Source organism: Echinococcus granulosus (assembly GCF_000524195.1).
Source record: "Echinococcus granulosus chromosome Unknown EG_S00062, whole genome shotgun sequence".
NCBI classification, from domain to species: Eukaryota; Metazoa; Platyhelminthes; class Cestoda; order Cyclophyllidea; family Taeniidae; genus Echinococcus; species Echinococcus granulosus.
Genome location: NW_020170442.1, coordinates 388,891 through 401,112, shown reverse-complemented (window position 1 = coordinate 401,112; position 12,222 = coordinate 388,891). Strand labels below are relative to the sequence as shown.

The following is a 12,222-nucleotide window of genomic DNA, read 5'->3' as shown; positions in this document are numbered from 1 at the left end:
TCTCCTGTTCCCCAGGGAAGGTCCGAGTCGATACTTGGCAGTAAGCATGCAGATTTGATGTGGCGGCCGACCCATTCTTGTTATCCCTCCTTAGTGTTTCTCCCTTCCTCAATAAATGGTCAGGTCTGCTACTTTTCGAACACATTTGGGTCTCATGGAGGATATCTATTCTGCTAGATCTGTGTGCAAATGTTGGTGGGACCCGGTATCCTCTCTATAGATTTAACCGCTCAGTTGCTCAACTATTTTATAGTTCCTTGGCTAAGACGTGAGTATCTCCCTTTGTTCTTCAAGATTTTATAAGTGAGTCAATGAGACCAATTTGACAGGCGTCGAGTAGAGGCGAAAATTCTACTTAACAAAAATTGAAAATGTTTTTGCTGCGGTGAAATTCTTCTCTGAAAATCGAATGAATGTAATGACTCCTCAAGTGTCAGCCTTTAAATGGCTTAGCTTGGAAATTGATTATAGAAATGACTGTTTTGTGACACAAAGACTAATATGCAATGATTAAATTGTTTTTGAGCATAAAAGTTGAAAGGAGGGGAAGTTTAAGTCGAGTGAATCTAAAATGCTTGATGGACGGTACGGCCAAAATACTAAGCAAAAAAACACATTGATAGTTTGTATTAGATCATTTTATAGTATGCCATAAATTCCCATCCTAACGTATTGAGGCAACTCCTCTGAATCCGAATGTATTTTACCCTTCAATCACTTTCTTGACTGATTTTGTCATTTAATAAGGAAGTATTTTCAAATGAGTTATACGGGTTCAATAAATTGTTATGCCTGCACTTTTTCGTTCATTCGTTTGTGTTCACTGGCCTTGCCAGTCTATCAAGAAAACCTGTAGAAAGGAAAAACAAAGCTTATTAGAGGTTTAAAGTTCACCTACTTCGCAGTTTGACAACACCTTTATCGCAAATGCCATTTAACAGTGTGTCTACGTCCTGCTCTTTGAGAGGTCGCTTCTGTTCTGCAAACAAAGCGATCAAATCCTCTCTACTGAAGCAGCCGCGTTGCACATTCAATATATCCCTGACTTCGTCGAAGAGGATCTTCATTTGGATCGGTGGTTTTTTTCTCTGCTTGCAAAGCTCATCTTCTACCTGTTTCTTCGATACAACGTCACCTTTAAAGGCAAATAAAATTAAACTTCTTTTGGTGTCCAGGCGGAGCTATGGATGCGCTAGCAAATGTCTAGGTCGATTAACAAACTGTAATTAATATAACCTTGTTTGATTGCACATGTGCATTGAAGTTCACAAAATAAAGAACCAGAATGATTCGCAGGTAGTAGGGGTATGACATTTCAATTCAAAAGAAGAATGGTTGCATAAACTATGCTAACCTAGAAGAACTTCTAAATTTACTTTTGTACGGATGGGATGTACTTATCTATTTTGAAATTTGAGCACTGCTGCTTCGGACAATTTAACCACGGAAGAAATGATTTGCCGACTTTTAATGGGATTGCGATTAAATTCAAATTTCTGAAAACTTGTTCCAGAAGATATATGAGCTACAAAAATGTTTCATTTAACAGAACAGCTATCTTCTGTTCCCATTTTACCTTCGCGTTGTGAGTTGAGCTAAAGCAAATTTGCCTTGGAGATGATTTCACGAAATAAAAATCCTCAAGTTTTTAGAAAATTAGCAAGAGACCAAATTGACTGATTTTAAATCTTGATACTGACTCGTATGGGCTGCAATTTTCAGGCATCTTTTTCCCTAACTGCTCTTCTTCGTGGGTCTGGAATGGAGGAACTGAACCCCTTCATGACTTAAAAGAATCAAACTTATCTATGGTAATGTCAGGGTAGTTTTAATCGAGGCTTTATGGACTTCTCAACGATCCACTACCCTTTTTGGCAGACAAGCATCCACGTATTTGTTATGAAATTCACTTTTATCATACTGTGAGATATTTAAATGGCGTCAACATAGTTCTTAAGTCGTCCTTTACCTTAATTAATCTCGCACCAATTCAACTTATGCTTTAAACTAAGCTTGTTTGCTAATGAGAAGTGTTTGGGTAAAATTCTTGCAAACACCTTCGCGTTGGAATTCCTGTGGTCCGCATTAGTTCATAACCAGGACAACTGACCGGAAAGTAGTAGTAAGTTGCTGTGCTACTTGTGCATTTTATTAACATAGGTCAAAAGGACTTAAACCATTTTGAGCAAAAAGCGACTAATTTTTGGAAGCACGCTACACGTTCTCCGCAGTGATCACAGTGGGTTACAACGCAGTTGCTGATAACGCAGAAATGGTATTCAAAATGGGGCAATTTTCAGTCTTGAGAAAAAATCATCAAGTGAACGTCACTTAAGTGAAAAAGTCAATTTAAATTTAACGAGACAAAAGGTAAACTTGCATGATTTTTTATCATAACAATGGCAGGATGTGCCGTTATGTATGCATATACACAGACGTATGTAGCTGGGTATCCGTTTTACTTTTTACAAAGGCATTACGTTACAGAATTTATACAATTATCTTAAGAATAGCAGATAAAGAGCTCCTTGAACCAATTTCACGAGCGCTCTGCAGTTAATTTATGACTGGTGGGTAAAAAGTAGTACAGAAGCGTGATTTAAAAATCTCTACCGGAAAAAAATAAAAATACCGTTTTATCGATAGCCTAGCCGAAGTTTGATGTGACAGCTCCAAAAAAATCCTTTAATTTATAAGGCACATATCTAATTATCAATGCCCACCAAATAGTTCGTTTTCAACTCCGTCACAGAGCTTTCGAGGAGTATAGGTCATTTTAACACATACCGACGAAGATGTTGGTAATTCGGCATGAACGCTCTGATTAGGTCTTAAAAAATAATAGGGTCAAATTCTTCCTTTGTAAGTTTGTTGCCATATCTAACGGGCTGTATAAGCGCTTCCGGCAGCACTAAATTTTGAAATTTTACCTTCGAAACATTCCGAACTCGCTTAATACCTGAGACCGATCCAGGCATTGTTGGCTTCTCAAAATCGTCACATGGTTGCAAAAGAAACTATGACATGAATAGATGTTTGCTAATTCATCCATCAAAGGAAAGGTTTGAAAACTGATAGAATAATCAGGGCAATTTGCAGTGGAGTAGGAGGTTATCTATTCAAAGCTCTTCTCACATGGCCTTTGAGTATAAATAGCAGAAATTAACTGGCTTGATCAGCGTGTTTGAAAAGAAAACAGTTCATCAGTAGGATTATTTGGCTACAGAATAAAAAAGGCTGCCTAAAGCCAAAATAATCGTAAGCTCATCTTTACCCCAAGAGAGCTGGAAATTCCCTCGCGTGTGATGTATGTCACCCCATGGTACGATTAACGTTACTTCCGATTCTAATGTCCTTATGACTGTCTGGAAGATTAGAAAATTGACAACGAGTTAATTGTTTTAAAGGAGACAGGTCTTTTTTCCTATAAATTTCAAACGGGGACCAGAAAATATAAATAATAAGATTTGGTACTCCTTATAATTTAGCCCAACACCGCAGCGTAGCTCACCGTACTTTTCTCTTGCTTGTTCAATGTCCTCACGCGAGGGGTAGAACCCGTTTAGAATGAGAATAGTTTCAAGGTCATCGGTACGAAAGTGACCCAAGTTGCGAGGATCGAAGAGACGGCTGATGCTTATCCTGTCCATGTGCGCCATTTCAATCTACTGATCGCCACGTGCTGACAAAATTCACGTGTTTTTGTAAATGTGAAGTGACATTGACTTGCTGCTCACTAACAGAGTGACCGTTGAAGGTTTGGCAGAATTAACAACACAGAATATACACTTTACATGGTATGCGAAATTTATGATTCACCATATCAACCCTATCAATTCACACACAACTAGGGATGGAAAAATATTTAAAGTGTAAATGAAGAGATGTTGAAGGCGTGGCTAAACGAATAGTTGTCGAGACGATAGCTTTTTCCAAGTACCAACAAGCATAAATAGTAGAGTTGGGGGTAAGCTTTTTTACGGATATTCAAATATTCTGAAATTAGAATAGTTAACAGTGCATGGACGAGAAGAACGAATGAATCCTACTTGCATGGTAGCAGCCGGCAGTCGAGTTTAATAGGAGAAAGGTAACGAATTGGTTCATTTCACCACCCCTTGTTTACTGCCGTCTGTCTTGAATGACGCTGTGTAGCAGTCGGCGTAAGTTATGGCCTCTGGCTCAACCTTCATGAGACCGGTTTCAAAGGCGCAGTTGGGCATGAGGGCGATGTGGTGATTAATATGCCATCGTACATACACGCACACACACACTCGACCCACAAATGGAGTTGTTCGCAGGGTCGGAAGGCGGTACTTCATGCACACAGCAAGGGATCGCGCCGTAATTGTCAACTCTCTGCAGTGTTGTGTGGTAGGCGCCACTGTCCTTTGAGCTTAATCAACCGAAATTTGTAAATGTCGTAGGGCAAACAGCCAATGTGAGGATCTTTGCTGATAAAACTCCGTTTTTTACTGAGGTAGAAAGTGCAGAGATAGACTTTGCTAACAGCTACCTGATGGCTCCTGGTCCTCAGCTAACAGGTGCGAATTGGTAGGACTCTTTAGCACTTGCCTTCATAGGGGTTTTCTTTAACTTTATCAAACGGTATTTCTTATTGGGTAAATACTTCTTTTGCCTAAGTTTTAAAAGCAATAATCTGTTAATGGAGGAGAACCTCCATTTCATACAAGCTGTACTTCAAACTTCATTGACCTGGCACTGAAAGAACGCCGTCGAAGTCGAAATCACATCATTGAGAGACGTTTCGGGGCATATGCACTAATGATGGTTTTTCTTCAGTTTAAACGATTTTTCTGCATCTACAAAGCTGGATCTCTCCTTACAAGCATTATTGCAAGTCAATTATCTTTATCGTAGGGTTTTTTCCAACAAAAGGGGTACTGACTCAAAAATCACTTGTAAATTAACGTGCATTTGAAAATCGTGCCTATCCAAATAGTGCGCTTCTTTTCGTACACTTATTCCTAATGTTAAGTGTAAATGTCAGAAATTACGAAATTGGTGTGTAACGAAGCAGTTAACTTTTAGCGCTTATATTTCTTTGAGAAATTACCGTTGTTCTTGCAATAATTAAAACATTTCTTAAGTCTAAATGAAAAACGGCTCACCCATAATGTACGCCGATTTAAAGTCTATATTTTATCTGATTGTACACTTATGCTCTACTGGATGTGTAATTTCTGTCGCCTTCCATCCCCCGACTAATTATACAGTATCTGTCAATTGATCATCCACGAGTGGAAGCTGCTTATTCCATTTAGAAATTAGCTCTCAGTTATGCCGTGGTTACAAACCCCCGGTTGATCCAACCCATTCGAAGCCTCAGCGAAAGGGCATATTAGCGAGGCGACCCTTGATCATAGCCCACCTATCGAAAGAGATCTCCTCTAATGGTTAGTGGAAGCACCGCCTGTTATGCTTGGGCTACTAAACGGTGAAAGCAAAATTGGAAAGGGAATATTGCCCACTACTGACGGTTAATTTAACACTTACCTTGCTGATTTGCATGAAGTTATATGATGGTATTCTTTATGTCCGACATCACACGCTAAGGTCACCCAGTTGATGGGCTCTACATAACTGCTGAATAATTGCTTTAGCAAACTCTCGCCATTAAAACGGCTGCATGAAGCAATACTAGAACCCCCCAGAGAGGAAAAAAACCTAGAGGTATTATAATCCAGCTTATAAAATATTTAAAACCACCATAGTTAAAATGCAACGTCTGGAAACTGCTTTCATTCAATTAAAGCGAATTTTGAAAAGTATAAACTATTAAGGAAGTGCTGAAATTAGCACAATGTTAAATAAAGTACATTTGCATCTCCAATTTGGAATCAAATTCCTGTTGTTATTGCCAGTCATTTGTATTTCGTTTCTCACTAAGGTGCCACAGTCAAACTTATTCAACGGCGTCCTTTGAGATCAAACCCACCCTAGTAGGTTAGAGATACCATTCAGCAGTGTCTTCCATATGAATTCCGCCAATTGACATGATTATACAGAGAATTTGCTCTTTAAGATACTTTCAGCGAGGCAAATGCGAAGCAAGAAATTTATTACACTTAACGAATCAGAACAGCTTAAATGGCGTCTCTAAGTGCTTATGCTAACGAAAAGTGTGACAGTTTAAAACCTGTCACTCATCACGCTTTCACTCAGAAAGCAAGCGTGACATCAGCTTTTCCGATATCTCACTTCAGACGGTCCAAAGACTCTTGTGATTTGTAGCCTAAACTCGTACCATCAATCTTGCCACTTGAATAAAACTTGAACGATCAGTTGATAATAATCAAAAACTTTGAATTATGAGTGAATGACATCAGTACATATTGAAATGGAGTTTTCACATTAAATAAGGGTACAAGTAGACAGTCATAAATAGGTTAATAGTAAAAATAATCGCATTCTACACAACGTAGTAGTGCTTTTAATGTGCTAGGAGTAAATCCTTTCAGAGATTCACATTGATTAATATTTACTGTTTCCTCAAAATTAAGTCTTTTTCAAAAAAAAAAATTATTAAAACTCCAGCCCAAAATGACCTTATTACCGTCTTTTTAAAGTCGTTTCAATAGCATCTAAATCTCCACAGCTGTCTTTACCCTATCACTGATCAAGGATGTTCACACAAAAACTTCACTAACTAGGTCGAATGATCAAGTAACCTGAGGGTGTGTTATTGACGAAAAGGTTTTGGAAGGATGAAGCAAACAATTCTCTACTTCCCTCCTCCTGAAGACCAACTCTCCATTTAAATTTTCAAATGATCCTTTAATCAAACCGAATCTCCTACCAGCCAGGTAACTAACTGAATATGAAGTCATATCAACAGGCAATGATACAGATCTGTCCACTTCCCGTTTATTTGGGACCTTCCAAAAACGTCTGCCTGGCAGAATATGGTGCTCAAAGCAATTAGGGGTGATGAACAAGGCTTTGACATTTGTTTATACGAATGTAGCAGAGAAATCGGATCAATTAGACATGAAAGATGCAGCAAACCTATGGACCTTATGACGTCTTAGAGCAGCGTGCAGATAAATGCTGGAAGTTGTCTTCAATTACTTTAGGAAATTCACCTCTCTGAATTGACTCATGGAGGACATTGAGATGTGTAATGGGATAATTAGGGGATTTCATGACTACTTATGGCCCCTTTAGAGGCTGATTAATACATATTGTATTAATAGCTTCTTTATTGCACGGCAATGTTATACAGCCATGATGTGTTACCTCCATCAAAGTCTTTGCTTTGCAAACTGATAACATTAAGAGTTTACTATGTCTTGAGTGGGTTTGAAGGAGGTGGCAAAAGTACAATGGGGATTTTAAAATATTCATAAAAGTGCATTTAGTTTCAGCGAACTAACTTTGAAGGCGATCAAATAAATTTCTCTAAGTACTCTAAAGTCGTACTCTTTCACCTCAAATATGGCCAATGCGATATCATACCAGCATACGAATGATGGGAAAGTTCTCCCATGTTCCCTGTAAAATTAAACTCTGCAGAGTCTTATCTGTAACGGTACTTTGCAGACTATTTGTGCTTAACTGTGTCCGCATCCATATGACGGCTTGAAATGCTTAGTATCCCAGTGCAAAGATGCCGCACAGGCTGAAAATCAACATCATTTATGTACATTCTATAGCATTACCATTCATTGTTTCCACGTGTGATGCGTATCTCAGATAAATAACCAAATCAACGAATTCGTTTTTCATTGTCCAGTTTTTTTTAGACAGACACCGAGGACCAAAATGGAAATACAAACACATTTATTTTCTGCAGCTCCCTGAGCCATCCCCGAAATCGTAATGAGGTACACCAATGTAAAAGGAAAGCTTATCACTGATGCGCAGATAGTTTTGCGGGGAGGGGGGAAAGTACGGTGCCAAGACGGAAGTAAAATCCACAGAGATTGAATCTCCCATGGTTAAGCTCACACGTACGCCAATATCGTATCCCAAGGGTTGGGTTGAAGTTCACGAATCTGCGATACATGAAGTAAATTGGAGTTTGCAGTTAAAGGCTCACATATTGTCTAACTTTCGTTGTGATGATCAATTACTAATAATAATCATCCATATTGTGGCAACAATTTTTATCCCCTACCTCAGATAGTTAAAAAGCTGTTTGAATTTCTCACACATCCCAGAATGCACGTTGATATTTGATGTGATACATGAGGATGCTTCCAAGATGCGTGAGCCACGACAACTACTTCAGACAGTCCGGAATGTTATAAATGCTTAAATTCAAAAAATTTGTGACAGACTAATCCATACTTAGCTTCTGTGCTATCAATGTCAGTAGCGATGTAAAAATCAGCGAGTTATTCAACGTCAGTTATGTATATGTACATAAAGTAAGTAGGTAGAAAAATGTGCAGTAATAAATACTAGCTGTTTTGTTGAATCGCAGGAACTGAGCAAAATTCGTTTTTTGTGTATTTGGCAGGAATTTTTTTAAACCAAAGGTGCAGGTCCTAATTTATTAAAGCAATTTGAAGAAAATGTCGCCTTTTTTTCTCAGACAGGACCAGTGTGAAGGCGATTTAATTGCAGATATCGAGAATATGTCCTCAACGTGTTGTAAATCGCTGTTTGCCAAGCACCACAGCGAATCTTCTCGTGGTCGTAAAAATGCATTTAATCTTGCAAAATTGCTTCCACCATCTATTTAGCAAAAACGAACTAACCCTACTTTTGCATTTGGCACAAGCTTTGAATATTACTTCAAAATCAGGACCGGTTTGAAAAGTATCCTAACCGTTGCCATGATTGAATACGTATTCCACAAATTTGTGACTTTCTAGTCGTTTTAAAAACTACATAATTTCGTAGTTATTTTCAATCATTTTATTTGTTGTTTGTATTTTTGGAATGATTTGGCTCTATTTTCCATATTTTTTGGTAAATGTGATTATATGAGTAGCCCGGTGGTCTGCAATTTTAGTGCGTCAAATGCATATATAAAACACACTCGATCCTGTTGATAAGTAGTTTAAAGCCTACCAAATTGCAACAGTAGATTGACAATGTGCAACGTTGGTGGCTGAAGGGGTCTAGTGTAGGCGCGAATTCCGCACCTGAAAAAGCAAAGCCTTGGAACACCAAGCCCTGGCAAACCGCTCTCTATCAGATATGAAGTCAAGACAACAATGACCCCCATAAATAATTAATTAACGTTTTCGGGGGGTTCTGACGGGCTATTTTTGCCTTGCATTATAATGAAGAACATGATTCACCTTTAAAATAACCTTCTCCAGGGGCATATTCACCCAATAGAGCAAAAATTCTGCAATCATAAATTGAAGAAGACACGGAAACAACTCTCCCACAACACGCTGTCGGTGGAAGTGATTAAAGAGAATACGTTTACTTTCACCTAAAAATCTCACTCGAAATATATGCCTTATAAAATGGTGATGTAGCAGATTTTTTAGATCGAGCATTCCGTCTTTCTTAAGGAAACAGGTCAAACGTTATTACGAGCTGATAGGAATATACCCTCACATTCTTGTTCCTTGATCCCGCAACAGCCCAGGAACTGACTTTCGTGGATAATTAGACTCATAATAAAATCATTCCTCACAGTACCTGGCAGCGTGCTCTATGCGTGTACAATCTTGACAATGATGTGGAAGCAGGGGGTGAGCCATATTTATGATATTTTTCAAGTATTTGAATACAATGTAAGCAATGGTAACACGCTTCATAGATTTGACAAGATCGGTTTCAAAAGAACCCTTGCCAGCGACGCAGCAGTATACAGTAAAATAGGAGTGATTAGGTTGCCGCCTGAGTGCAATATGTCCTGCCATTTCACATTGTAGTTACTAATATCACGTATGAATATCCCAACCAAATACATTTTCACAAAAATTTACGATTACTTATTCATTGATAGTGCTTCCAAAAGTGTCCCATCGCCATATAGGCTTGGATCTGGGTAAATACGCTAAATAGTGACGTGAAACCTTGTATAGGCGCATCTCAGCGGGAACACCGATTTCATTTATATGTAAGTTACCAAAATCCGTGAGAACAGAACATACTAATTCCGCGTCCACCTCCTTTTTGGTCACTTCAGTCATTTTTCCTATTCACTCCATTTTTGGGGGCAATATGGTTTGGATCATCGACTTCACTGTTCACCAGGAAGTGCAGTTATTAAAATGGGCAACTAAATTTTGAAATCCAAAAATAAGGACTTTTCTGTAGATTAAACCAAATAATACTCACACCTAAGTTAAACCCCCCCCCCCCCCCTTCATCTAATAATCCGCTTTTCATAGCAAGAGCAAGATCCTTGCAACAAAGTGGGCTCTATTTACAAAGTCGTGTGGTTTAGGCGGGGATTCTCAATTGATAAAGTGGGTGAGGAGAGGAAGGAGTGAGGGGCACCATCGAAACAATCCATCGCCTTGAGGCAAAGTTTGTCAATGAATGTCGACGAGGAGCGTGTCTTCCCCAAAAATGCCCGAATTTCTGCCAGCGTTTCGCAGGCGCTTCATCTGAATGGCATCCACCTCTAATTCAACCCCGTCCACCGTCTCTATAAAGGAGAATGCATTACGTGAAGAGTATGAACTTGAGAAAAAACCTTTCGCACAGCCAAAATGGGTCAGTCTATGTAGTGGACTAAAGAAAAGGAAAGGAAGACATCTTGATACCGTGTTCCGCTTTTTCCACTGCATAGCCACCTTAATTCAGTCTCAAAAGCATCAAATCATACTATAGCGTATTTTTTTGCTAACATTGCTAAATTATTGCAACTTCCAGGGGAATAGTTTTCAGAAGGCATCGGCGACTAGTCTGTGTATACGATGAAATTCATGGTGTTTAAAAGGTCTTAAAAGTCACAGGAAATAAATTTTGAGTAAAGATGCCATTCTGAGTGGCTTTGGGAAAATTTGAAGGTCTCTGACCAGATTTAGATCAACCTTATAAAGGAGAGCAGATCTGCATAAGTTATTGCTGAAACTGTGCAACGAAACTTAAAACTCAACGTAATATTCATCAAAAGTAGGGTCGGTAAAAATTGAAAATGGGAATTGTGCGCATGGTAGGTTCTTCGCCTAATTTTAATAAAGTAGAACAAAGTTGCCAGACGCGAAAAATATCCGAAACATATATCTTCCATCAGATAGCGGTAAATTAAATTTCCCACTTGTAAAAAAAATTACTTCTCAAAACGCAGCTTCCCTTAACTTTTTGCAAGCCTATCACAGATCCAAGCATGAAAATTCGCTAAAAGATTTTCTCAACGATAAAGTGGACTGATTCTGGCACATTAGCCTAGGCAACTCTGGGAGTTTCACGCCGTGGCATTCGCAATTTCTCACATTTCCTGCAACCCACAGGTAAGTGGCCCAAAAGGGGACAGCAGGTACACCATACAAAAAATTTACTAACTGGACGACCCTTGATAGTTCAAGTAATTCGTCTTACCCAGCCTCCTGTCCCAAATTCCACCCGTAACTGATGCAAGTTGATCCACTGGCCGAAAGCCGGATGCACTTCCCATCTTCCAGTTACAATTATCCAAAGCTTTGTTAGCGTCAGCTATGCCACCAAGTCTTATTCCTTTTGTTTGAATAATACTTTATTAAGCAGAAAGATTTACCCACTATCTCCGTTTTTGGGTATATTTCTTTACTTTAAAAAAAGTTTGAACTCGTTTTAGCATTTTCACATAGTGATTTTCTGCTATCTAAGCATCTGGAGAACATGAACCATTAGGAATTTTTAATTAAAACGGCAACAGCTGGATAAGTTTATAAATTGCAGAGTTGGTAATGGAAATTCTGCGACAATTCCCCAACCTAACCAAAACTGTCATCGCATTCCTACCTCTATACCTGTTTTCATGTCTCGAGTGAATCGCCACAGATGACACCAAAGATTGATGTTTTCAGTAAATCCAATCATCGAACATGTAATGCGGCTGAATGTGCCACGTAAAATATTTTTACGAGAACGTCCAACTTCGCCACTATATAGGACATAATGCTTGACTTCTTACGGCTCATCACTTTCATTCATTATTCATAGTAAGATTAAAGTACAAATATATCGTGATTACCAAGTGTTTGGAGTTATGGCAGCGTACTTTATTCACTCCAGCTTCTTGTTGGGGGAGATGTCTCGGATATTCAAAGCATTGTTCTAAATTTCACGATTTCCACCCTT

The 12,222-nt window shown here is 38.8% G+C and overlaps 2 protein-coding genes across 2 annotated transcripts in view; both read right to left on the bottom strand. All coding sequences in view use genetic code 11, as the record gives it.

Annotated features, from left to right (window-relative positions):
- Positions 1-806: 806 nt before the first annotated feature.
- On the bottom strand, positions 807-3,659 carry EGR_06732 (hypothetical protein; the record flags this gene model as incomplete). Its single annotated transcript, XM_024495981.1, has 3 exons — positions 807-850; positions 899-1,135; positions 3,512-3,659. The coding sequence occupies 3 exons, from the start codon at positions 3,657-3,659 to the stop codon at positions 807-809; spliced, it is 429 nt and encodes a 142-aa protein (XP_024349641.1).
- Positions 3,660-11,440: 7,781 nt separating this feature from the next.
- EGR_06731 (Putative fat-like cadherin-related tumor suppressor) overlaps positions 11,441-12,222 on the bottom strand; it is a gene marked incomplete at both ends in the record, with an annotated part of 4,196 nt that continues 3,414 nt past the window's right edge. Inside the window, one exon of the mRNA XM_024495980.1 lies at positions 11,441-11,616. Coding sequence (XP_024349640.1) covers positions 11,441-11,616 — 176 coding nt within the window. The remainder of the gene's footprint in view (positions 11,617-12,222) is intronic.